The following is a 26,606-nucleotide window of genomic DNA, read 5'->3' as shown; positions in this document are numbered from 1 at the left end:
CACTTCAGCCAAGTTCCTAAGCACCTGCTTAAATTAACTTGTAGCCCATCAGGATTTTTGGTTTACTAGCTCACCTACAGGCAGCATGTTGGGCAGGCTTGCTTTTCCAGCCTGCTGGAAATACTTCTTTGGGGACCACTTCTGGCTTGTAGAAGTTTGAGAGTGAGATCAGTTTGCATTGTTACGATGTGAATTGGCTAAACTCAGAGCAGGGATAGTCCATGCACACACACTACATCCAGCGAGCCGTGGGCATCTGAGAGATCCTGCCTGTAAGCAAACAGTTCCATTTTAGGACCTTCTGGACTGTCAGACATCCAAAAATCTCAGACAAGTGGTCAGACTTCTCTTTTTCTATTTCTTGGGGAGAAAATTACAGCAGACACAGATGTGATTTGTTGCTGAGTTGCAGCTCCCTTTTAGTGATAGAAGGCCTGTGTCTTCTCTGTGAGATTCCTGGAAGTGCCCTAAGGGATTTCTGAGGTGTTCTGTGGGATGCCCTATCAGTGGCATGGACCTGTGGGCAGAGCAGGCCATGGGCCACTAGAAACTGGGTCATCAGGTTGGTGCTTTGATTCCTCGATCTCAGTCCATGTCCTGTGATGAATACCTCTGGGTTTTATTGTGGCCAGCAAATGGCCCCAGTCTTCTTTCTGATCTGACAGCAGTGATGCCTGAATTCAGAGAACATGCAGTGAAATTAAATTCTCTTTTGCAGATTAAATTACAGATTTGAGGCTCTGGACCAACTCACACCGTTGATGTTTTACTGCTCCTTATGGTGTAGCTGGTGATTGTTCCTGCGAAGAGAGAAGATGATGAGTGATGCAAGTGACATGCTCGCTGCGGCCCTGGAGCAGATGGATGGCATTATAGCAGGTAAACATCTGGGACAGGTGTTTTTTTTTGCTTTTTTGGGTCCTCCTTTCTCCCACCCGGAGGACAGAGTTCCAGACAGAGAAGGGAATATGCTGGGAATTGCTTTTGGTGCCTTCCATTCTAGCTTAGAGTTAACAAATAACCAGAGTGCAGGGATGGCACAGGCTCCATGACTTGAGTTTTCTCCTACCCTCTCTCAAAGGGCAGCTGGAAGTGGCTCCTGCATGGAGCACCAGGAGAGTCAAGGACAATAGTGGCTACTCTGAACTTCCCTCAAGCCAGAAGAGTTAAAACATTAATTTAATTTTCTTTCTCTTTTTTTTTTTCTTTTCAAAATTGGAATGCTTTGGGTCTAAACTTTGGAACTGCCTTGAACATCTGGATTTTTTATAAGTACCTCTAAATTGTAAGTTGCCCAGGGAGAGGCATTACAAAGAATACAACCTCTGTTTTTAAGCTGAATCTAGTGAGATAGAAAATAATATAAATACCCAACAATAGGAGGGAAAGATCAAGAAGTCAACAGTCAAAAATGCCCTTGCAAGTAATAGCAACACAGTTATAAATTTTTTTAGTAGTTCCACTTAAGTAATTTTCCTTAGGGAAAAAATAATCATACAGTGTGTGCTTTGTTTGAACAATAACTCTTCTCTGCCAAGATATTAAGGACACGTAGCAGGAACAAATGTAAAGGGGATTCAGTTTGATCATGATGATCTCTAAAAATACATGTAAGCTGTGACTTCAGTAATTTCCATAAGTAGAAACTGGTATTTGGATCCAATCATGTATTTGTGTTTCCAAGAGCCCAAGTTGGTTATGGCAGGATGAGGTTTAATATAAGAACAAAATGTGATGTTGGAAGATTTAAGTCACCACAGACTTAATTTATCCCTATCTGTGAATAGATCTATAAAGGAATATTATAACAAAGGGATATCAGCTCATGTGCTGGGGAGGTTATTTTTCTCCTTATTGTTTTCAGTGGGAATTTAGCAGAATATTTGGATTTTTATGGCTTGCCAGATGGGGTGAATGAAAGTTCATGGAAGTGCATATATGGCATATCCTTGTAGTTTCTAGAAGTTGACAGCACAAATGATGGTCTGTCATGAACACGTCTCATTGTGCCAAGGTATTACAGAATTAAGGTCACAAATCAGTGTACTAGAATTACAGTTGGAATTAGTTAGGTTGACTTACATCAACCTTAATCCTAAAATGACAGTTTCCTTTCCAACTTAATATATAGCAACTTCCAATGTAGGTCAAATATGCATCCTGTGACTTTATGCAAATGAGAGATTTTTCTCTTTATTAACATGCAAATGTCAGTGCTACTGTGTTGAATTGCTGGGTTTAAAACTTATTCCCGTTAAGAAGCGATTTGGTCTTTTAATTTATCTTCATCTTTTTTATTATTTGAAAAAAATTCCAGTGCCTTGGAGCAGCATGACATATTCCTGCATGGAAAATGCAGGGCATGGTTTCCTCTGGACACCATCACTGGAATATGACTTGGATCATACAGTGCCTGTAGGGTGACTCAGGGCATTGGCAGAGGATATTCCATCCCTGGCAGCACCTTCTGCCTTGGGAATTCATCCTGGGGAGCAGGAGCCCAGCCCACACCTCAACCCCATGGGCAGCTTGTGGCATTCCCATTCCCTGAGGACCAGCCCACCTTGTTCCTGCTGGAGCTTCCCTCCCCAAGCACCAGTGCTGAGTTTGGTTTGGATAAACCCTGCCGGGAGCAACCCCCGCCCCTTCCCAGCCTCAGGGTGCGTCCAGCCCTCGTCCTGTGCCTGACCCCATGTGATTTTGCTCGCTGCAGGTTCCAAGGCACTGGAGTACTCCAACGGCATCTTTGACTGCCAGTCCCCCACCTCCCCATTCATGGGGGGCCTGCGGGCGCTGCACCTCGTGGAGGACCTGCGGGGCTTGCTGGAGATGATGGAAGCGGACGAGAGGGAGGGGCTGCGCTGCCAGGTCCCAGACTCCACAGCAGAGGCTCTCATCGAATGGCTCCAAAGTCAAATGGTACAGTCTCACCTTATTTCACCTCTGCCAGGCTCATTTTGGGTGTTGGGTAAACTGGCTCTGTTTCACACAGCTATTTATAAAGCTTAGAGTGGGTATCAGGGAAGAGATTTTATTTTGGAGATACTGCTGTGGAGTCTTGGAAAAGCTGTTGCTCAAATGCCTCGTGCAGTGGGTTGGCCTTTGCTGTCTTTGATGTACCACTGTGCCTCAATCTAGGGAGCAAACAATACTTGGTAACTGCAGTTTATCTCAGAGGGATGGGGAAAGATTTTTTTTAAGAATCAGATGCTTAAGTGGGGGAAAAGAAGTTGTTTTGATTCTTTTCAGTAAAAAGCTTTTTTGGCAGTGTTTTTTCTATGGGGATTAGTATTATTACTGAGATTCCTCACCTGATTTATTACATAAGGGAGTGGTGTAAGCTCACCATCCCTTCAATCTGGATACCAAACCAAACTTATATTTTCTGCGTTTGTGAATTGGCCAGTTTTTGTCATCTTACTTTAAAAATATAAAGAAATATAACTGAGAAGGAAGTTCTTTCCCCAAGACCTGGTTTTCCCAAAAAATCAACTATTATCCTGGTGTAGGTTACCCAAAGACTGCACTGGGAAATAAAATGTTGTACTTACCATAAGGTGAATTAAAACAGCATCATTTTTGAAGAAGCTGCTGGGTTTGCCTCCAGATGTCCTGTGACTGGTGACTTCCAAGCAAGGCCAAGGAAGAGTCTTTGTGCTCATGGTGTGTGGCAGAGATTGTGTTGTGGAGGTTCGGGTGTGTGCAGGTTTTGGGGAAGCTCCAGCAATGGAAGTCAGGAGTTGCTCCCAGAGGCCACACTTTGGTTTTTAAGCCAGCCTCACCACAGCTGTCACAGTGACAGCAGTGGGTGGGCACTTCCACATATTCTGTCAAATCCATCCTGCAGCCGTGGCCAGGTCCTGCTGTGTCACACACTAGGTGTTGGCCAAGGTGACACTGTGCTGCTGAAATTGGGGTGCCAGCCCTGGTGAAGGCTGGGGCTGCTGCAGGACTGTGGTGGCTCTGTGTTCCTTGTGCCCTGTGTGCCACTGCTGTGGGGACAGATGGCCACCATCACCTGCTCCCTTGCCAGGATGGGCGCTGCACCCCCTGGGAAGGACTCAAATCTCCCTGGAGTCATGGCTAATCTTGCAGAAAGCATTTTTATCTCAAAAATGGGTTGATCTCAGTGCACAGTCACAGCCCAGAGGACTGCTGGGTGCAGGGCTGTGTTTGCTGTGGCTGGCGCTGGGCAGCCCTTTGTGCCATCTGCTGTCATGGGGGCTGAGCACAGCAATGCAGGGACAGATGGGAACCTGGGACTTGCTTCTGTAGCCCTTGCAGAAAGATCTGAAGGAAGAGCTTTCTTTTTCCTTTTTGTAAATCTTTGCTTTGAACTACTCATTTGGAAATGCTTGAACCTTAATGAAGCACGTGGGAGCTCTCCCACTGCCTCCAGTGGGATTTGGATCTCGCCCCCACTGTCAAAGTGTGGCAGCCAATGCTGAGATCAGGAGGAGGAGACAGGAGTGACATTGAAGTTGGATCTTTAAAACAGGCAGAGTTCCTGCTAACATCAGCATTCCCTGCCTGTGTAATGTACAGCCATGAACATCGCTGTAACTACTCGCTGCTCTCTGTGGACATAACAGGTTTCATGCAACTATGGCCTTGATAAATAAAAAATATGCCAAATAGACAGTTCTGGAAACTGCACTCTCCTGTGGTATTCACAGTCATCTGTAGGCCATGTTTAGTGGTGCTGATCCCCTGCAGGTTATTCTGGAGTAAAGGGGCCCAGCAGCATGGCTGAGGCTGCAGTGCCTGCTGAGATTAATGAGGTGGAGACCAGTCATTGCCCCTTGTGGTGGCAGATGTGTGATTCAGGGGTGCCTGGCTGGTGGGGTCTGGAATGGGGCCCTTCAGACACACAGGATGTGGATCACCTAATGGCAGTGAGACAGCAGTGGGTTTTTATTGCGCCCATGGGCTCAGTGGGAGAGGAAGGGCTCTGTTGTACCATTCAGTTTAGTGCCTCCCAACTACTGGAAAAGATGTGCAGGGGTTGTGAGTACCAAAGATTGCAGAAAATTGCTATTCCATCTTTGCTTCAATTACTCCTTATTCTGCCTCAAATTATTACCCTGTATTCTCTGTCACCCTTAAAGCCCCTTGTAAGAAAAACGTAACATTCCACTCAGTGTGCTACAGCTACAGGATTTGCAGGAGTCACCGGTGACACCAGTCCCTGTCTGAGCAGGGAGGTGTCACATGAAGTGCCTGGATGATTTGCAGGAAGGTTTTTTGCACCTATGCCCCTCCTTACAGAGCAAGGGCAGACATTTTCTTTGTTTGAAACTGGTTTAATCCTCCGTGCATGAAGTTGCATCCCCTAGGATGCTGGAACTGGTGTGTGACATCCCATGTGATGCTGTAAGCAAGCCTCAGTGTCTCAGAGGAAAACAAAAATAGTGTTTGCTGCTGCCAGACAGTGTGTCACAGGAGAAGAATCTTCTCCTGACTCCTGCAGCCAAACCACTGGTGCCCACATTAGGAAAAGGGGATGACAGCAGTCACCCAAAGTTTCTGTAAAATAGGGCAGAGCATTCAGTCGTGCCATGGGCTGCCATGTGTCCTTGATCCTCTTCTCTTCTGCTTCTCTCAGTGTGTGTGTGCAAGCACGCAAAAAGGGCCAGTGGGTTAAAACACCTCGTGCTGCTTTTTGTTTTTTAACGGGTGGGTGCCAGGTGGTCACGTGACACCAGAGCACACGTACAGTGCCTGGACATCTGGCACAGCTCTTCCAACAGAATTCATCATGTGGTCCCCAAGGGGAGCTGGGAGAAGTTGTACATGCAACTCTCTGCTGCACAAAGAAGTCAGTTTAACTGTAGCACGTCATTGCAGCTCAAACTGATGTGTGCTGCTGAAACCCTGCTCACATCTCCACGTGCAAATGGTGAATGTCGTGGGTGAAACTACAAACGAGGCCATTTGCTCCAAGTCTGGAAAGGACTGAGACCTTTCTGAGCTTAAACATGTTTGGACTCTATGCTTTCACCAGGAACCAGGCCTGAAATCCATAGCCATTCCAAAGTTCTGGAGTTTTTTCAGAATACTCTTGGTCAGCAGAAATGTTTGATGTATTTCAATGTGCACCTTAATAAGGCATGTGCTGTACTCTCTGAAAATGGAGCTTCTCGCTTCAGTACAGGCAGTGTGTGAGTAATCTCTAACATCAGCATCAGTAGCAAAACCATTTTAAACAAAACTCTACATTTTACAACACCAAGGCATCCTTGTTGTGTCCAGCTGAAAGCTGATAGATCCATTTCTTGAAGAGTAATTCTCACAAACCTTGCTCCCAGCCATGAGCATTGCTCCAGATTTTCTTCAGTTGAAACAAACAAGAGACAGTTTTCCTTCTGGTTATTACTTTTCTTGAAAGTGGTTGGGGGATTTTTTGCATTTTTTTTAAAAATACATCTTATGCAACTACTTTCCCAGAAACAGGAAACCAACTGTGTCTTGTTAAAAAGAAGAGTGAAGGGTAGGAGTGGGTGGACAGTGCCTTCCCACACCTCTGAGCCATTTTCCCCATGCTTCTGATCTGAACTTGTGTATGTGTGTGTCTTCCTGGTGTGTACCTTCTCTTCTTTAAAGAATGTGCCCCTGAAGTGAAAGAGCCAGGATAACATAATATTTTTTCTTTAAAACCCACAGCAAGTGCAGCTTTGGAAGTGACTTTCTGAATTTAAATATATATAAGTTATAAGGCATATTTTAATTATATTTTTACTCCATAAGTGAATTTCTGTAATTGATTATAGAGTCAAGCAAAACTTCACAGCCTCCAAAGGTTTCTTAAATAATATAAAATCATAGAATCATTAAGGTTGGAAAAGACCTTTAAGATCATCATCATCAAGTCCAGCCACAGAATATTTTCAGCTCATCTCAGGATGATGGTTCAGCTGAGGTATCCATTGTGGCTCATGCAATCAAATGTGTTGCTGCTGCCTCACAGACCAGCTTCAGATTTTGACATTTTTCCTTTAAGTTGGTTCTTCCAGACAGTAGCTGGGAGTAATAAGAGTTAATATGAGGGGATATTAGCTTTCAGAGAGGAATTTTCCTTGCTGGTAGACATAGCTTTGTAATCTTACAGAGATATGCTGACCTATTTGGACAAGAAGGTGATTGCCAAGTGGAGGAAGCGGTTTGGTTAGCCAGAAGTCATCTCTAATTCATGGGGAAAAAATAAATCTTGTCTTCAAACTCAAGTTTGTTGTTTGATTATCCTGGTGTGGGTGTGCAGTGCAGTCATTTGATTCAACTTCTGCTTATGTTGAGTTTGTGTATCAAAAGGTCCTATGCTAATGTGTGGCACCAGGGTGTTACCACCAAACAGTTTGAGATCTCTCCTTGAGTTGCAGTATGAAAGGAGTCTTGTGATACCCTGTCATCATCCACTCCCTGCTGGCAATGCGTTCTGTCCCTGAGAGATCCACCTCCCAAAGTTCTAGAAACACAGGACCCTGCTTCTTGCTAAAGGTGACCATCCAGACTGGTGTATTTTTAACACTGGAAGATAGTATGGGCTCATTTGTGGTATGCCTTGCTGTCACATCTTCATGTATCGGGGATGAGTTCTTTGGCAGTAAGAACACCCCATCAAAAACCACCATTCCCAATCCAGAATGAATCAGTTTGGCTTAAAAAGCACAGCTTCTGCTCATCCTTTGCTCTCCTGATATCTCCAGAGTTATTCAGCATTCATGGGTTTGACATTTTTCTCTATCAATGGTAGTTGTAGGCATTTCATTATAATAATAAAAGTGGTTTTGAGATAATCACAGGACTCTCAGAGCTGGGCTCTGTGGTCAAAAATACTAAGAATTTGTCATGCTGCTGCTGGTAGTGGGTCAATTGAAACCTGAACCCGAGGACAGAGGTTCGTTGTTATTGTTGCTTCTTACATTATTCTGAAGTGTGACATAAACTTGGGACAAGCCACTTGTGAGACCTGGGACAGCTGAGTCAATTTCTTCCATTTTTTCTTGGCGTCTAAACGTGAATTAATTGCATGTGTTCCTGCAGCTTTTACAATTACTAGGAAAGCCCCTCCTCTTTACTTTGTGCTCAGGTGAAGGGGTGGGAATTGCTCGTTTCTCCTGTGCTGTTGGGTCGGATGCTTTCCGGGAGGGTCCGAGGAGGGAGCTGCGCTGGTAACAAGAGCGAGGGTGGAGGTGGCCGGGTGCCACCTGCGTGAGGCTGTCCTTGCTCCCGGTCAGGTTTTGGCTGCTCTGCACCTCCCTGCCTGCATCCCCCTCCTGTGTGTGCCGGGTTGGAAGAGTTTTGTGCCGGGCTTTGATGTGTTAATTCCCCCGAGCTGCTTGCTCCGCCTGAGGAGCGCTGCTGCTTCCCACGTCTCCCACTCCGCTCGCCTCCATCCTCGGCTGAGCAAGGGGACTTGCTATCACTTAACCTCGGCTCCGAGGAGCCCGGAGCCCTCAGCCTCGGCTTCTGGCGTCCGTGAATGCATGAAAACAGTCATGACCAGCATGGAGTATAGCTGGGACATTCACGGGCACTGCATCTGGCTAAATAAGGTAAGGAGATCTCTGCCTGTGCTGGCTCCTGCATTTCTCTCAGTGACAAGCCATAGCTGGGCAACGCTGGGAATGAGCCTCTCATCCTTTTCCTGCACCAGGCACCAGCTGGGCTGCTGTTGAGGAAGCAGAATTTTGTGGAAAGGTTGCATCTTCCCTGCTCAGCAGCGTGTTATTTATGCTTACAAAATGTTTCAGGTAAATGCCTCAGAGTGAAGTGCTGTGTTCAGCTGCTTTTCTTTCAGAATTCACTTTTATTTTTTAAAATATAATCTGGGGGGCTTTGAGTGGGTGTGTGGTTGTTTTTATTTTTCTCCTTCTATTCTCTGGGGAGGAAGTAACCTGCAAACTTCAAGAAAAGCTTAGCAGCAGCAGGTCTGCTGCTGGAGTATATGGAACAGGCTGCAAATATTCCAAGCAGGGAAGTGGGAAATGTAGGAGAGGCTGGTTTGGGAGGGCAGAGGTGAGCTCCCACATAAACTGGTTACACCCCAGCTTAGACAGTATGACCACTGTGAATTTGGGATGGGATTGATGCTGACAGAGAGTAAAGCTGTCATGGGTCTGTATCACAGGTAGTGGGTACTTGGTTTGGGAAACCCGGAGGCTCTGCCCAAGGCACACCAATTGATGCTGAGGTAGCTGAGGCTGGAGGAACCCTCTTGCAAGGGGCTCTAAAGCTGAGGGAACAAGCAGAACAGCAGCAGCTTTGTTTAACTGAGCATAGGTAATGTGTATTGTAATGATCTGAACCACATAAGCATGTTGATGAGCTCTAATTTAACTCCAGATGGTCCAGGAAAGAGGTGTTGGGAAAGGCTCACTTGCCCAACTGTTGACTTGACTGGTGGTGGTCAAAACAGTCAGTGCAATCTGCTGTACAGGGAAATGATGCTGTGGAGTTGCAGCTCCTTCTATACAGACCAAACTGCACATACAGCAAGAGCAGTGTGATTTGTGCTGCTTATTTCATCTCCAAAGAAGAAGAGAAAATGAAGGAAAATGAGGGTATCAGCTGTGGTAAGCTAAAAATGAGGTTTTATTTTTAAAGGAGAATTTAGCAACTGGAAGGAAACTGATTTTTTAAATTATTTTTTTTTATTATTAGGTTTAAACCAGCAGCCACTAGAAACGTTCCTGTGGTTTGGAATTCTAACTCACTTCCAGGGAAAAGGGATTAAAGACTGAAGGCAGGCAAGCTGTGAAAGTTTGGTGATGCTTCTACTTACTACAGGAATAATTCCCTCCAGAGCAGCGTGGATTTTTACGCTTAGATGACTACAGACAAAGCTTTACACACATGTTAAACAGATTAGCTGTGGATTGATCTTACAGAGTTTATAAGTGCACTGGGTCTGATCTTACAAGGCATTTTAAGTAAATGCTTGACCTCAAACTTCTGTGAAGCCTCTGTGGCATTGTGACAACTGTTCTTTTGTTTTTAGGATTAAAATCAGTATTGGTAAATCTGCATTCTCTTCTCATATAGTGTTTTGCAATTAATAACTAACATTTGAAAACACAAGCAAAATCTAGCTGCTTAACTGAAGATAATTTTAAGTTACTGATGAAAAGAGCCTTCTTCAGGAAGTGGAAAGCCTTTTTTAACACAGCTTGTAAAGTATGCTAATCCTTTATAGACTTAAATGATACAAATTTGATCCAGAACTACCAAGTGCCCTAAATATGCTTGCAGTTGCTGTTCAATCAAATATTTGCTTTTCTTTTTTGCTTCTCTTACTGTTTTATTTCTTTCCTTCCCCCTCCTGAAAGCGGAGCTGTTGCTCTGCAGGGTGAGAAGTTGCCGGGCTCAGTCTCAGGGGAGGATGCAGATTCCCTGGTGGAGAGATGCTCCCGAGGGACACACTGAGTGTTGCTCACCCAGATTTTGCACATACCAGGTCTTCTGGCATTTTTCAGACCTCCCTGCAGCCCATTCCTTCTCACTGGGGCTCCCTCCACCCCATTTCCTGATGCACTACTTCCCTAAATCCAGTGTTTGAACATATTCCTGCTCCATTTCTCTTCAGTCCTGCTCACTATCATTATTGCTCTGTTCTTCTCATATTTTTCATCTCCCCTCTTCCTTCCTCATCTCTCTGGGAAGAATATCATGCCAGGAATCAACTTTTTGCCTTTGAAGACAGTCCAGAGCAAAGATCTGGCGAGGTGTCATGTGTCCAGTGCCTGCAGGTCCTGGGTCTGTGCCCCTCTGTAAGCAGTGCTTGGGCTGCTGCTCTTGGAAATAGCTGCCATGGTCTTTCTCTATCATCCATTCTCCAACTGTCATCATTTTCTTCACTGAAAGCTAAGTCAGGGGCTTTCTTGCCTTTTCATACCTCAAATTAAGAGTCAGTCACAGGTATTATACAGAAGTTACAATACTTCAGAAAAAAAGCAAACAATTCTTGTATTTTACACAGAATTTTCTGGGTTTGTTGTGCTACAGGAGGTCTGGTTTTATGCAGATTTTAGAAAATATTTCTGGCAATACCCAGAAAAGAGATCTTTGCACCCAGTACATTCAGCTTGCAAAACCAAGACATCTCTGCAAGGTTTCTCCCAAAGAATAGATGAACTGCCCTAAGTGTTTGACAGGATAAGAGGAAATGGCCTCAAGTTGTGCCAGAGGTGGAATTAGGTCAGATATTATGAAAAGTTTCTTTCCTGAAGGAGTTATTAAACATTGGAACAGGCTGTCTGGGGATGTGGTGGAGTCACCCTCCCTGGAGGGATTTAAAAAATGTGTGGATATGGCATTTGAGAACATGGTTTAGTGGTGAACATGGTGGTGGTGCTAGGTTGATGGTTGGGTTTGATGATTTTAGAGGTATTTTCCAGCCTTAAGGAGTCTCTGATTCTATTAGCACTAATTTTTGTTTTGTGGGAGAACAGCCTTTTCACTTGTCCTGTTTGGGGTTCCCATCACCTCTTTCTAATGGCAGGATGCAGCTGCAGCCTGAACTCTCCCTCTCCCAACACTCCTACTTTAAAGCCAAGGCTGATCTGCTGAGCCAAGCGGATTTTTCCTGAGAAATGTGAGCAGAGTTTAACAACAAAGGTGTCTTGGCAAGATGCTGTGCACAATGACTAACGTTCTGCTTTCACACCTCGTTGGTTTTCACAAACATTTTAATGGTGCTGTGAAACCAAGACTTCCCTCCCCACATTTTCTTCCTGCAGTCTTTGGTTTTGGTTAATTTGTGTCTGGTTATGCTGACTGGAGCTATCAGGACGGTCAGTGGTTCAGGCGTTGATCTGGTGGTTGGGAGGCAGGGAGTCAAGGCTGTGCTTTGGCAGGGAATTCCATGTTAGCCCCAGCAGCATGGAGACATGTCTTTGCAGCTCTGCTGCCTGTAGTGAGGGATGGATATCACTTTCCCACATCAGACACATGCACCAGACTGATAAATGTATTGTGTATTACAAAATACAGATGCTGTTCTTATGCAGGCTAAGTGCTTGAGGTGTACTGGAGCTCTTAAAGGTCAAGGGACCTGCAGAGCAGCAAAAGTAGACAAAACCCTCAGTTGTGTTTTCACAAACAACTCAGGTCACAAAATCCGAAGCATAATCTACTGGTTGAACAGCTATAAGGTTTATTTCATTTTGAATTCTTTCACCTAAATTGAAATGTTACAAAATGGAACATCTCACTGATCTTGAATGGCGTGAGCTAAATTCTAGTTCTAGGTCAGGGGGGAAGATATGGCAAACTCAGAAGTTTAGAGGAATTTTGCCCTGGGGTTTAGTGTCTGGGTGGTCAGGTGTCTTAGTATTGTGCTGCTAAATAATTCAGATACAGGGTCATACTTCAGATAATTGTGATGAGGTACTGGTACAAATTACTGGAGAGAATCCTTTCTATGTCTGCTGGAGCAAATTTCGGGGGAGATATTATGGTCACCAAGTGAAATTTCATGCTTGGGAGACACTTTTGGTACTGCTCAGTGGTTTAAGGCTTGCTAGGATGCAGCCTGATTTCTTGAGAGCACTGGAGTGAGGTAAAACACTTTCACCTTCTCCTGTTTGCTTTATGTCAGATCTTTAAGTGATGCTGGAGGGAGTTTTATTGTTTCCGGCTCAAACAAGGCAGTTTCTCCCACCACCCAAGGTCAGACATGTAAATTAGAAAAGGAGTTTTAGCCAGCAGGTTTCCTGAGGTATCCTCTGTAATCAGGGGAGATCCAAAGCAGGAGCTGGAGGCTTGGAGCTCCTGAGTGGTGGTGGCCTCTCAAGGCAGGGTGTACTGCAGGCTCACGGGAGCACAAGGATCAGTCACACAATTTCTTTTCATCACATATTCAGGAAGAAATCAGGGCCCCTCAGCGTTGTTGGGTGTCTCTGCTGAGCACCCTGGCTTCAAGAGCAGCTTCTCAGACTCCTCTAAGCGATTTATGCCATGATGGGAGCAAGACTTCCTTTTCTGTGGCCTGGATCACGAAGTGCTTTGAGACAGCTTTGAATATGGTTAGAACAAAATCCTTCCCACTGCTCAAGAGCATTGAAGTTATTATGAAGAAAGTTGCTGATTCCTCTGAACTCTCTGATAGCATTAATATGTATTCTTGTTTCTCTCTAGCCTCAGGCAGTTTTACAGAGAGATGTGTTTAGAGTGCAGACATTCACCCATACCCAGTAGAATGTGCCTGATGTAAAAGGATGTCTCTAACTGTGTGTATGACTTGCAAGAAGCATAATACACATTTTGTAGATTGCATGTTTGGCTTTTTTCACTTGCTGAATGTCTCAGGGTGTTTGTCTCTTTGCAAGTATGGCTTAGCATTGTGTAGCAATGAGTCCAAGTTTTGTTAGCAAAATGCTGAATACACAGTAAGTGAATTTTGCAGAACTGGGTCACTAGAAGGTTCTTCCTTTCTCATCTTTAAGCCCCTGAAGAATTCTCTCCTGAAGGGTGGTCATTTGTCCTTTGTTGACAGCTTGATTTGTAACTCTTAGGGGGCTGGAGAATATTTCAAACATGTTATTAAACTGTGCAGACTAAAAATGCTCTCATTAAGTGTTTTGATAGCGTTGGATGACACTGTGGCACAACAGCTGACTATACAATATTTGTTGTCTTTTCCAGACTAATGGACACATATCTGGGAATGGAGATGTTTATCAAGAAAGGCTGGCTCGTCTGGAAAATGATAAGGAATCTCTTGTTCTGCAAGTGAGTTGTCACCCAAATTATTTTTTTCTGCTCTTTCATTCACGAGACTGTCTGAAAGTATGTGATAAAACCTCTAAGAATTTATTTGGAGTTGTGATGTCTTGGACAGTGTTCAGAAGGCTTGCTGATATGTGAGAATTAACCCAGATTAGAGAAAGGTGTGAATTTAGATTGCAGGAAAAACCTAAAGGTCTTTCTGTCTGTGTATCTGTTCTCTTTGAATTTGGTTAGCAAAGCAGGTTTGCAGAGCAGCCACCTACTTACATCCATGTGTATCCTTAAGATCACCATTTCCCAGGGCCATTCACATGATGCCTGCATCAGGAGACAGTTTTCCTGTCCTTAGGAAAGGTGACAAAAGCTGTAGGACTGGCCAGCCAGCAGGAGACAAGCAGCTCCTTGGTGGTCCTGCTCCCGTGCTGCTGGGCTGGACAGGGTCAGCCCTGGCTGCTCTGACTGCTGGCTTCCTCTTGCTGTTGGAGCCAGGAATACCTGGCACCCCTTGGACTGCACAGGTGGCATCCCCTGATGTGGACCCAGCCTAGGAGCTGTGCCAGCCCTGAGCTCACCCTCCTTCCCAGCAGTGCTGCAGGAAGAGCCTGTTGAAAATGAAAAAAATTCATTCAGAAACAGCAAAATGGGAATCTGTCTGCAGTCTTAAAAATGTTGTCTTGGTCTTACCCAGCCTCTGGCTGTGTGTTTTAACCTTCTTTGCTTTTATTGTTTTGAAAAGGGGAAAGTGCTTGTTATGATACACTGTGTGCAATCACTTGGGAAAGAGAATAAATTATAAGCAGTGAGGTTTATGTGGTGGTTAAGGTAGGAGCTAATGGGTTGAGTTAATTTATTGCCACAGCAAAGTCATAATTATTGGTAGTAAAATGCAGCAGCCACCCTTTGTGAAAACCTCCAGTGAGGAGGGGAGTTGCAGAATTGCAATGTATGTGCCAGAACTTTGGCTGAAATTCTAGTAAGTGTGAGGTGAGAGCCTTCCCTCCTCTCCTGTGTCCTTTGCCAAGTGGTGTGTCCACTGCAGAGCTCTGCTCCTCCTCCTCCTCTTCCACCCTACATGGTCCTAGTTAATCTTTGGCCCAACCAGCACTGTTGCTCACCTGCAGTTCTTCAGCTGACACATATGGCACAAATGCAAGGTATTAAACATGCATGCCTTTTTTCCTGCTGTCCAGGTAAGTGTGCTTACAGACCAGGTGGAGGCCCAAGGAGAAAAGATCCGGGATCTGGAGTTCTGCCTGGAGGAGCACAGAGAGAAGCTGAATGCCACAGAGGAGATGCTGCAGCAGGTATTTCACAGCTCCATGTCTGTCTTGCTGTCTTGTCTTCCTTCTGTCTTAACAAACTTTGGTGAGAGCAGTGCCCTCCAAGGTGTTGTAGCCCTTGATGTCTCTTAACTAAGGGATCATTTTCTACCACATTGGCTTTCAAGTCTCTGTACTTAATGTCAGTGCTGCTTTATGCTGCAGGAATCCAGTTCTGCCCTCCTTTGAGTCCTTCCCCACTGAACTTCCAAGAGCCTTAGATTAAAGCCTCTGGCAGGATGGGTGGATTCCCCTCACAGCTCCCTGCTGCCCAGAACCACTGTGGTGACAGACAGGCTTTTTTCTTGTCCTGGCAGCCAGCCCGTGCTAGTGCCCCTGTGATCCCAGATGTATCCTAGGTGCCTGGAATCTGTCAGATGGATAATAGCTGTGTTTCAGGGCTTCACATAGTGCAAAGATGAGGGTGATGCTATTCTCCATGATGGAGACCTTTAGCTGTCAAAATAAATTACTGGTTTCTTCCCCTTGGGTAAATAATTTTATTCTCTTCCTCTTTATCTTGAATCAGGAGCTTTTAAGTAGAACAACCCTTGAAACTCAGAAGCTGGATCTTATGGCAGAGATTTCCACTCTGAAATTAAAGCTTACATCTGTAGAGAAGGATAGGTTGGACTTTGAGGACAGATTCAGAGACACAGAGGTGAGTAAACCCCAACAAGATAAATTGTGAAAGCTGTGTCTTCACATTACCTGAATGTTTTCTGAGACTTACTTTCTTTTTTGTCAGGCAAGAAAGGGGGCTCATCTTTAAGGTTAGAACATGTTCCTTTTAAAGTAAAAAGTGTCCTCTTTGTTAAATTTTGGTTTTACTAAGGAAGATTTCCAAAGGCAGTTTTTGATTCTGGCTATCAGGTCTCAGGAGGGATGGATTTAGGTTGGATTTAAATGAAATCATGAACATACTGCACTCTTGTGACCCCGCATAAAACTGTCACCTTCTGAGTAAGGCATGTTTGAGGCAAGTACAAAAAGCACCCATATGCAGAGACCCTGCACAGTAACAGAACTTTTGGGGTTGCTAACAGAGAGTGAGCTGACTCGCTGTGGGGCTGTTAGGAAGCCTGACTTCAGATCCCAGCCTTATGGGAGCCCAGAACCAGAGGCAGGGGGGAACAGAGCCAGGTGGAGCTGCCATCCCTGGCAATGCTCTCCTGAGGCATTTCCCTCTGAGCTGCAGGTCTGTGTAGCTGAACCTTGCTCATGTTGGAAGCCAGAAAGGCTCAAAGCAGGTGGGCAAACCCAGGAAAGCCCAAGTATCAGCTTAGCTGTCCTTACAGGATGATAGAGCCTGTATCAGAAATACCTCAGAGTCTGCCTATGAAGCAGAACAAAATTTCCAGTTCTGGATTCACAACTGAGCTGAAATGTCAGGTGTTTGTTATGGTTGTGGATGATCCAAGTGTCATTTGTTTCTAGAAGGAAAGAAGCCGTATTGCCATGACAGGACACAAAATTGCCATTTCCACCTCTGCCAGTGGTTTCCCAACTGCTCAGTTTCCAGTAAAGCACCATTCTTCACTTGTATTGCAAGCAGAAAAACAAAATCAGTCTTGCTTTTGGATTGCTTTTTGGGCCTGTCTGAAGTAATCTGCACACCCAAAGAAATCCACAGGTTGAAAACTAATGACTTGTATCACTTCCAGGTTTGGAAGTGATTCTTTAGGTAGTGATAGCAGTGTTTATTCCTGCAGTGCAGCACCTTTCCTTGGGCACTGCCAAGCTCTGGGATGGATTCCTGTTGCCTCCTGTTACCTTTCCCTCCAGCTGGTAACAGGTGTTATGTGACAGGATCACAGCACTGCCTTCAAAGCAGCTGATTTTGCAGTGCAGACGAGCTCTGTGTGTGCATTGCTGGAGAAATTGGCAGGGGGAAGGGTGGAGGGAATCACTGGAGGCCTCCTGCAACCGTGGGAGGTGTGTGTAAGAGCTGGCTGCTCTCACAGCTCTCCTGGGACTCTGCCCACACAGAGCTCGGCTCGTTCATGAATTACAGCACACAGCAAATAACTCTCTGTGGGCTGACAGTTACTCTAAGCAGCCTAAAGGAGGGATAAACGAGCTGGCAGCAGCAGTACATGGCTGTGGAGAGGCAAGGCTTGGTCCAGATGACCACAGGGAGCAGGTGCTTTCTGGCCTAGGTTCTGTGTATCTTAATTTGCAAACACCCTGTGGTTTCTTCTGCTTTCCAGAAGTGCTAACAAACATGACTGGGCTTTCAGTGATTTGCTTTCTCTATTTCTATCCTTATTTTTACTGAATATTGTCGAGTCCTCCTGGATTCCCTCTTTCTTTGTTTCCCCCCTGAACTGCAGTCTCTCCATAACTTCATAGCGCAGCTCAGCATACCAAGAAGGTGGACAAGGAGCTAGAGGTTCCCAGAAAAATGGTTCCAGTGTGGGGAGTACACCACAAACTACAAATCTGTAATCTCTGTGCAGGAGGCTTATCTTCTATGATGTCCTTCCTCTTTGAAATACTTTGAAATACACTAAATGCCTTTGATAAAAATAACCTAAATTTTATTTAAATAAAAAAAAATTTAAATAAAATTAATTACTGTAATTAACTAATGTAGTTACTGTAATTGGGGACTATATGGGTTTATATAAGGATATTTACGCCAGAACTAATGAACTATTACTAAAATGTTTCTCCCTCCATTTGAAATCCAGAATAATCTCCCTCCATTTGAAATCCAGAATAATTCAGAATAGTATGATATATATTATTAGATTGTTTCTTCTTTATTTCAACACTTTATAGCTGTCAAAACACTTCAGCTTAAATGCTGGAAGGGATATCATATCTTAATTTCCATTTGATTCTGTGAAAATATGAATATCTAATTAATTGGAGGGTCTCAGCCCTTACAAAATCTATAAGAGATATTTTGGAGGCAGTACTTATTCAGAAGTATGCAGTATTTTATTCAGTGTTGATCTAATTATATTGCTGTTTATAAATTATTTTAGAAGAACTGAGTATTTAAATGAATATTTAAAATATTTGACCCTAAAACACATTATGGCATTTATGTGGAGTGATTGAAATGGAAAAAGATTCATACCCAGACTAGGAAAGCAAAACTATGAATATTGCTTCTGGTTTTATTTAGGGAAAAGAAAAAAATTGATGTCTGACAACTTGTGCAGCTACTGTCTCCTACAGAATTACCATTCTGATTAAATCCTTCATATTATCCATTTGTTACTTATGTCTGTCATTGCAACTTCCCATTCCAGCTTTGTTGGTTACTCATATTCCCCATTCTTTGTCTAAACAGATGCCTCACTAGATCTTTGTGCTCTAGGATTTGCTGTCTAGATGTTCACAAACACACAGCTTTTTCAAAGCTAATTGTGTACTTAATAGAGATTTGTAATTGTTCTCTTCTTTGAATTATTCCAGTATTTCCACTTTCTCAGCAGACACCAGCATTATTTTCCTTGAGTAACATGGGTGGTCTGAGTTTATGTAAGAAAATACCTTGTGAGGGAGTTTATTTGGGAAGGAGTCCATAGCCAGACTAGGCCTTTGAAGCAGCAGCCAGAGGGTAAAACTGACTCACTCACAGGGAATTCTTTGTGATTTATCCACCATCACCTCCAATCTGGTTGCAAGATTGTTCTGTTTTCTGTGTCACACTGAGTATTTTAAAAGTCACATAGTTCAAATGACAAATATGTGGAGAACAGCTTCAGCAGTGAGTTCCACACAGCATATTTTGACATTGGATCATGCTGCAGGCGAGAAAACCCCCAAACAAATCAATTGTTGAGGAATTTCAGGTATACCTGAATTAGAAAGTCAAGATTAGAAATAGTAATTACTAACAGCATTAAAATGTTCTGTATTTTCACTTTACTTATAGTTTTGAGAACTGAACCTGGATCTTTCTGAAGAAATACAGATGCTGCTCTCTTAGCATCAGGTTCATTAAGCACAAAATAACAACCAGAGAGGCTTGTAAGCTTAGGAAGTGTGGTGTGGGATTGGAAGACAGGTGTTATCAGGGACCCATGAATACCCTCTAAATGTCAGCTGCTGGCTTGTTAATTTATAAATATAAATCTCTATTAATTATACTGTTAGCTCTGAAAACCAGTTAGCTCAATGTACAGCATTGCTTGACATGGATAGGGTTTGCCTCAGATGTAGGAAGGAAAGCAAACATAAGGACCATAAAAATTCCTTATTTTAGGGTGCTGAAGTCCTGGCACAGGTTTTTCAGAGAAGCTGTGGCTGTCCTATCCCTGGATGTGTCCAAGGCCAGGTTGGACAGGGCTCTGAGCAACCTGGGATAGTGGAAGGTGTCCCTGCTCATGGCAGGGGGTGGAACTGGATGGGCTTTAAGGCCCCTCCCAACCCAAACCATTCTCTGACCTAGAGGATGAGGAGGCTTGGTGGAGAAGTCAGACTCTGGGTTTGTTTAACCAAGGGGGCTGGGGACACTCAGGTGTGACCCCCAAACCTGGCAGGATCCATCAGGATGGCCAGGAGGTCAAGATGGTCTCCTAAAGAGCTCTGATGTGAATTTTTGCTGGCTCTGAGTTTCTTCCAAGCCAGGCTGAATTTGGAAAGCCCAGATGCAGTGGTGCCATTGATGCTTAAACACAGGTGCCTTTGCTTGTAGAAACCTGTGGTGGCTCTTCTGTTCAGCCCTCAGTGAGAGGGCTATTGTAAGTGGTGGAAACACAGGTTTTACAGTGTCATCACTTCATATTTTGAAAAAGCAGGTGATGGCTGGTGAGGCTGGGGTAGGAGGGACAGCAGAGGGGAGGATGTGGCTTCTAAGTGTTGAAGGATGTCTGCCACTGTTTTCCATTGCCCATCCTTAGTATTGGGCTCCAGACAACTGAACAGAGAAGCAGGAGGCCTTTCCTGGCCCTCAGCACAGGGAACATAACTTCAATTTATGTTCCCCTTTGTCCTCCACCCTCTTACATTCGGTGCAGTAACACAGAAACTGAGAAACTCGGTCCCTGGATATTAAGGAAGTTCTGAGTTGCTTGACCTAGTGATGGATTTGGGTGGTGTGGTTTTGTGTACTGAGTTCCTTTTATGCCTGCTTTTCTTGTTATTACAGTCATAGCTATCCTTCTGTTTTGTTTACTGAAGTTCTTTGTTGTTTCTGGTTGTCTTTTTCCCTCCACTCAGGATTTGATCCAGGAAATAAACGAATTGCGGTTGAGGGTGGGAGAAATGGACAATGAGAGACTCCAGTATGAGAAAAAACTGAAAACAACCAAAGTAAGTGAGGCTGAGGGGAAGAGGCAGAGATAAGTGTAAATCAGGTTTAAGGAATTCACTCTTTTCCGTAATCCTTGCCTGCACTCTGCAAAATCCTGAGCACTCTCAGATCCTGGAGTTCCATGGTTCTCACTTAGCAGGAGAGGCTATTCCCAAATTTCATGCTGTGGTTTTCAGTTTGAGCATTGTTTTGCATGTATGTCAAGAAATACTAGTTGCAGTATGTAAGGTGTATGCCACAGCTGTTAAAAACAGCATTTATTTTCTCCTAAATGTGCTAAAAATAAACCACTTCTGAAGTGAAAGCATTCACCTAAGTACTTCTAGCAGCCTGTTTCTCTAAGTGTCTAACTTCTCTTTGCCATTTAGCCTTGTCTCTTTTCTACCTTTAGTTTCCTCTCACTCCTCTGTCTCTGTTACCAGTCTTTAATGGCCAAACTTTCTAGCATGAAAATCAAAGTGGGTCAGATGCAGTATGAAAAGCAGCGGATGGAGCAAAAAAGCCAGATGCTAAAGGTGTGGTAGTTTCTGGATAATGCTGGGTTGTTTTGAATCCTTCATGTTCCCACCCTTTACTGGTCTGTCCTGCATTGTGCTGTCATGCTCTGTTCTTCATTAATTGCTGTGTGTCGATATGCAGTGTGCCCTTCCTCCTTAGATGTGGAAAGCTCTTTATGTAATTATTCCTTGTAAACAGCTTTTATATTGCAGGGGAGAGGATTTTCCTGCTCTGAACCTTGCATAGGTTACACATAATGGCATTCGACTTGGGTTAAAATCACTCCCCCTTCCAAGGGAAGATTGCCTCATCTGTAGCTTACATCCATTATTCAAACAGAACTTTTTATCACCCTTTTATAGAAAATGTATTCATGAAAACTATCTGGGAAACAGTGATTCTTTTATACTGTCCTCTCTCCCACATGTAAATTTGCATATTATACTTCTAATTCAGGGAAAGAAATGCACATTGACAACCACATGCAGCTCTAGTTGCCTGTGGATATAACAGCAGCTTCTCAAGTGACAAAGAAATGATCTTGTTTTGGAGTAACATGGATCTTACATTGGCAGAAATCCCATCATAATCAGTGCCAACCTGGAGCACTGGAGAATTGTCGTTATTCCCCAGCCACTCTTGTGGAAAAAGCTTTGATTTCTTGACAATTTTAAGATTGATCTATTTTTTTTTTTTAATGACGCTTTAGAGCAAACAGGAACCAATTTCAGGAGATTCCATAGCTGGGCCATAGTTTGGGTTGCAAACATCACTATGTATTTGCAACAGATATCTGAGGGTAGCTCAGGAAAATACCTAAACCACACTATTCTAGTTTGGTTTATTCCATTAAGGATTTGAAACATCATTTAGAAGCTATAAGTGCCAAAATGATGAGTCTTGCCTTGTTTTGCTTTGTTTACAAACTGAAGAAATTAAATTTTCGGTGTTGGGTACTGTTGCAGTGAGGGTCCTGTCTTGATGATGCTGTTGCACATGATATCCTCGGACATCAAAGAAACATGTTACTAAACTGGGTAGGATTTGACTCAAGTTTTAAAAAGTTACATGCATGGGTCTGTGCCAGTCACTTGCTAGTGCAGATGGTTAGATCTAAGTTAAAATTTGACAGCATTTTTCTAATACACCCCAACTCCCCCAAACACCATCTGTCTTATTCCCAAGAATCTCAGCTCCAAGCTTTCTTTTCTAATGCTTGATCAGCAAACCCAAACTGTGGCAGAGGTACCACGTTATTGTCTGAACTGCTTTCCAGTATGTGTCCGTGTGCTTGCTGGTGTTGTGAAATTTTTCTTCCACAGAAGCAGTGGTTATTTCTGAAACTTTCCTCAGCCTAGTGTAAGCAGAGTTTCAGAATTGTTTGGCTTTGAACATGCAAAATGCCCTATAAATACCAAAACAATGTATGGAAATGTTAGCATTCAGCCTTTTCACCTGCATTTTTTTTCTATCTCTGCAAGGTTAAACAAATAAGAAAACTGTTTAGTTTTTTTTCCCCATTTTGCTCTTTCATCTTTATATTTTGGTGTGAAGTTTCTTTTCAATTATACACTAGACCAACAATTTCAGACCACAGAGCCCCTGATTTTGCTCTGTTGTGGGCTCAGAAGTCTGTTGGGATGTTCAGAGTCACTTTAGTCGATGCATCCTCAGCCAGTGTTAAATGTCAGGGGGCCCCAGTCACTTCTACCAGCTGAGGACCTGTCTACTGTGCTTCCTAGGAGGGAATTGTGGAAACATCTCATCTGCCTGTGGAAGCTGTCACTCAGTGGCTCTGTGTCTTTACAGGATGAGCTGTCAGCTCTGAAGGACAAACTAGAGCAGAAGGAAGCAGAGGTGAAAAGGTTGCACGAAAAATTGGTTTCCAAGCTGAAAGGAGAAGGGATTGAAATACTGGACAGAGGTAAGAAAGAAGGAGACTGTCACTGTGTCCTCCTCAGTCACTTCATCTGAGGTCATGTTTCCTTGTACAGGAAATAAGTGATAAAAGCTTGAATTTTCCTGAACTTTGTCTTGATGTTTACCTCTTGAAACATATTTAGAGGCTGTTGATTATGCAAGTGCTAAACTTTCTGTCACAGCAAGGTCTTAGTCAAATTAAAACAAGACCAAAAAAATCCCTAATTAGCTCCTTACATGGCTTGCATGGGGCCTCAAAATATACAGTTTATAATGGCTGAGAAAATTTTAAACTACTTTCTACAAATGCTCCAAAAACATTGTGTTGAAAAGGAAACTTCCTTTCCCCTTTAAGGAAGGGGAAAAGCCATACTGCTGAGCAAAGTATGATGTGGACCTAGCTGTGAGTAGGTGAAATCAAGGATTGATTCTGGATTTGTGTGCTCATTAAGTCTAAATCTTAATTAGGCTTGAATAAGCACAAAAATTTTACATGCTGGGTAATTCTTTTATTGGCTTGTAAAGAAGAAACTATTAGTATTTATTTGAGGGAATCTTAGATTGAGGACTTATTTAAAAGCAGAACTTTTTTGTTAAAACATCACAGAAATTTTCCACAGATTTTTGACCTGATGCAATTTCAATTCTAAATATATCTTACTGATAGTTGTTGCTGATTTTAAGATTGTGCTTTTAAAGTATGTTTTTTAGAAAAAGAAATGCACAAGAGATTAGTCTCCTCCCCTGACCTAAGGAGGAATATGCTGTGTGTAGATTGTCACATTTTATTTCGTGAAATGGTGTTTTCAAAACCACTGCCTAAGATCACTAAAAATGATCACAATGAGCTGTGATTCCATTTTTTTAAAAGAACATTTAAACGTGAACAGGGTCTGACTTCATTGCATTCATGACTACTTATATAGGGCTTTTTTTCCCTGGGGAGCTACTTGAACTCTTATTACCCTCTGGTTCTCAGCTTTATGGTTTTCAGTGTAGCTCAGCAGATCTTTTGCTGTGATGAAACATGTTTTATCTGCCTTGGACTGATACTAAAAAATGCTGCTTCCAGATAACAAATTATCTGCCTCATTAGCTGAATGAAGTGAGAAAAAGTTGACTCAGAAAGTATCAATAATGTCTTAAAAGTTATTTCGTGTCATAACCTTCATGCTAATTTCCAATCCAATGGGTTTTCCCCGCGCAGATGAAAATTGTAAAAAGAAGCTCAAAGATAAAAGTAAGGTTCCTGGTGTCTTTCCATGAGTATTTGCATTCCAGAAGTGCTTTTCGGAATAGCTTTCTGCATGTGTTTGCAAAACTGCTTTAACAAACATTGTTAGGTTGCATCATCTATAACCCTTAGTCACACTTAGAGTAAAACTGGAGAACAAGGGTGAGTACATCACACTTAACACAAAGTTTTCTGAAGAAAATCTGATAGATAAAGGAAGATTGGGTCTCAAGAAGGCTCACAAAGCAATTGCCTCTCAGTGAAATGCAGTTGCAGTCCAGCAAACCAGATTTTCAGCCAGCATAACTGAGGGAAAATCACTGCAACGATGTGTCTAAATGTCTTTCATCTAGAAAGCCAGCCAGGCAGCTTCTTTTCTTCTTGTATTTCATTAAGAAGGAGAATGTTCTTCCTGCTCTGTTTGCTTTCCATGAATTTTTAGGAAGTTGAAACAGGGCTTTTCTGCCTGCCAGTTTGGCCACCTGCCTACATTTGTAGTGAAATTTGACTTTTACCTCATTCATGCAAGGTAGATCTTTAAGAAAAAATGGAGATTATTTCCATTCTTTTTGAATTCCTAGCCCAGAACACCTTCAGAGTATACATGTCCCCATGTCTTTATACTTCTTGGTAAATAAGGATTATAGATGAAGCACTGTTGTCTGTGTTAGGAACCTTTCCCAGGCCTGAACTGCCATGTAATATTCCAGCATGACTGCTCGTCACAGCAAACACCTGTGTCATTCCACTGTGCCCTCCTCATTGCTCCATCCATGCTGAATTAGGGGTGAGCATCACTGCACAGTGCTTCCTTCATCACATCCATTAATCCCCTGGCTTTGTTGAGTGGGTTTTGGGGTGGTCATTGACTGTTGTTCTGAGGATGTGTTTTATTGCATTCCAAATGTAGTATATTGTTTATTTTGAACTTCTTGTTTTGCAAGTATTTGGTTATTTTAAAGATGGAGATAGTGAAAGTCTAGCAGTAGTTTTACTCTTGAGTTTTCCATTCTTCTAAGGCTTGGAGAGGGGTGGGGGAGGAAGGAAATTTCCTAGATTTCATCATTTCCTTGATAAAAATGTCAGAGAAGAGGTTTTGAAGAAAAATAGCTTCCTTCTTTGTGTTTGCATCTAAAAAAGAATTTAAGTGGCTTATGTTTTGTAACTATGTGAATCTACTTTCAGATATTCCTGAGTTGCTTCTTGATTTTTTGTTTTTCTTACTTCCTTACAATCTTATTTAAATTGACTTGGAGAACTGTATTGTGTTTTTAGATATAGAGGTACAGAAAATGAAGGCGGCGGTAGAATCTCTAATGGCAGCAAATGAAGAGAAGGTAGCAAAGTCATTATTTTTTCAGTAATCATTCATCAGATTGATTTAAATCTCTAAGAAAACCTTCATGTGTGAGCTTTTCACAATTCACCTAAAAACCAGATTTTTAAGCATCAATGATTTTCTGCAGTCAGAAAAATCAGATTTGTACAAATCGATGATTTTCTGCAGTCAGAAGCACTGCAGTGCCTTTCAGGGGCTATAAGCATTTATGAGCTCTGCACATGTGCACAGGATCTGTTCAGAGTCCTTACACTGTTGTTTTATTAAGTTCAGTGTTGTTAATTTGCACTGTGTTCTGCAAATTTAAAGATCTCCATACAAGTGCAAGATCACAGGCTGTGTTTCCAAAAGGTCTTTTCTGTGAAGTATGAATTATTTTCATACATGGTTTTATGCTTTCAAATGCATGTGTATTTTGTAGGATGTTTTCTTTTGATCACCAAAGCCCTAAATCCTTTGTATATGACAAATTTATTATGCTCTACCTTTGACTTAATAAGGGAGCTGAAATCTACTTTCAAGGCTGGGACAGTTCTGGTGATTAACCAGATGATAGTTTCATTTCCCATTTTTAGTCTCACAGCCAGTTAAACTAAAGGATCTAGTATTTGTACTTCTTATTTCTGGGGGAGGAAGCACAGTCACAACTTCCTTTCATTTTAGGATCGGAAGATAGAAGAGCTTCAGCAGTCTCTGAATAGGTACAAGAAAGTCCAAGACATGGTGATACTGGCTCAAGGTAAAAAAGGTATTGTACAACTAAAAAACCAAAAAAAAAAAAAAAAAAAAAGCAAGTCTGCTATCATTTAAACTCCAGGTGTGTTGTGGTGGTGAGCTTAACCATGTGACTGAAGCAGGAGCTGTATCTATATTACAACATGTAATGGCCCGTTCCATATATTTTAAGACTGGTGAAGGTTTCCAGACCCCTTCAGAGGGTGAAGATTGTCAACAGCCCAACAAGAGTGAGGAAGCAAAATATGTATCTTTGTTGTGTTGGGTTCACACCATGCTGAGTGTTGGAAGGGGAGCAATTTTTAAACTTTCTTGCAGGGCTGTGCCTTCAAGCACAGGAGGGTGTTAGAACAGACTTTGATTCTCTGGGAACTCTGCTCCATGGTCACTTCATGGAGCATGGACAGAGATTTCAGGCAGTGACAAATGGGCAAGAGAGGTTTTTGCTGTGAACAGACTTAGGTTTGTGTTTTCCTTCAGTTTGTGTTTGCCTTTTGTTTGTGTTTTGGCAACGAGCACTGAATTTCTGCTCACCTTTTAGAAAGTATTGGTTGTCTTTCACAA

At 42.9% G+C, this 26,606-nt stretch overlaps 1 protein-coding gene across 9 annotated transcripts in view; it reads left to right on the top strand.

The window, feature by feature from the left end:
• PPFIBP1 (PPFIA binding protein 1) overlaps positions 1-26,606 on the top strand; it is a 73,262-nt gene that overhangs the window by 24,942 nt on the left and 21,714 nt on the right. For 3 of the 9 annotated variants that reach the window (XM_053977468.1, XM_053977470.1, XM_053977463.1), the window contains exons 2-11: positions 719-879; positions 2,714-2,919; positions 13,642-13,728; positions 14,916-15,029; positions 15,574-15,705; positions 20,223-20,315; positions 22,624-22,738; positions 23,942-23,974; positions 25,244-25,305; positions 25,971-26,055. In XM_053977468.1, coding sequence (XP_053833443.1) covers positions 816-879; positions 2,714-2,919; positions 13,642-13,728; positions 14,916-15,029; positions 15,574-15,705; positions 20,223-20,315; positions 22,624-22,738; positions 23,942-23,974; positions 25,244-25,305; positions 25,971-26,055 — 991 coding nt within the window. In that variant the 5' untranslated portion in view covers positions 719-815. Of the gene's footprint in view, positions 1-718; positions 880-2,713; positions 2,920-8,451; positions 8,553-13,641; positions 13,729-14,915; positions 15,030-15,573; positions 15,706-20,222; positions 20,316-20,738; positions 20,832-22,623; positions 22,739-23,941; positions 23,975-25,243; positions 25,306-25,970; positions 26,056-26,606 lie in introns of those variants that run through there. The other 6 variants (XM_053977469.1, XM_053977464.1, XM_053977462.1 and 3 more) reach the window with 5 other exon arrangements.

Source organism: Vidua macroura, chromosome 5 (genome assembly GCF_024509145.1).
Source record: "Vidua macroura isolate BioBank_ID:100142 chromosome 5, ASM2450914v1, whole genome shotgun sequence".
Taxonomy (NCBI): domain Eukaryota; kingdom Metazoa; phylum Chordata; class Aves; order Passeriformes; family Viduidae; genus Vidua; species Vidua macroura.
The sequence above is the reverse complement of the archived record's forward strand: the minus strand, read 5'-3'. Positions and strand labels throughout refer to the sequence as shown.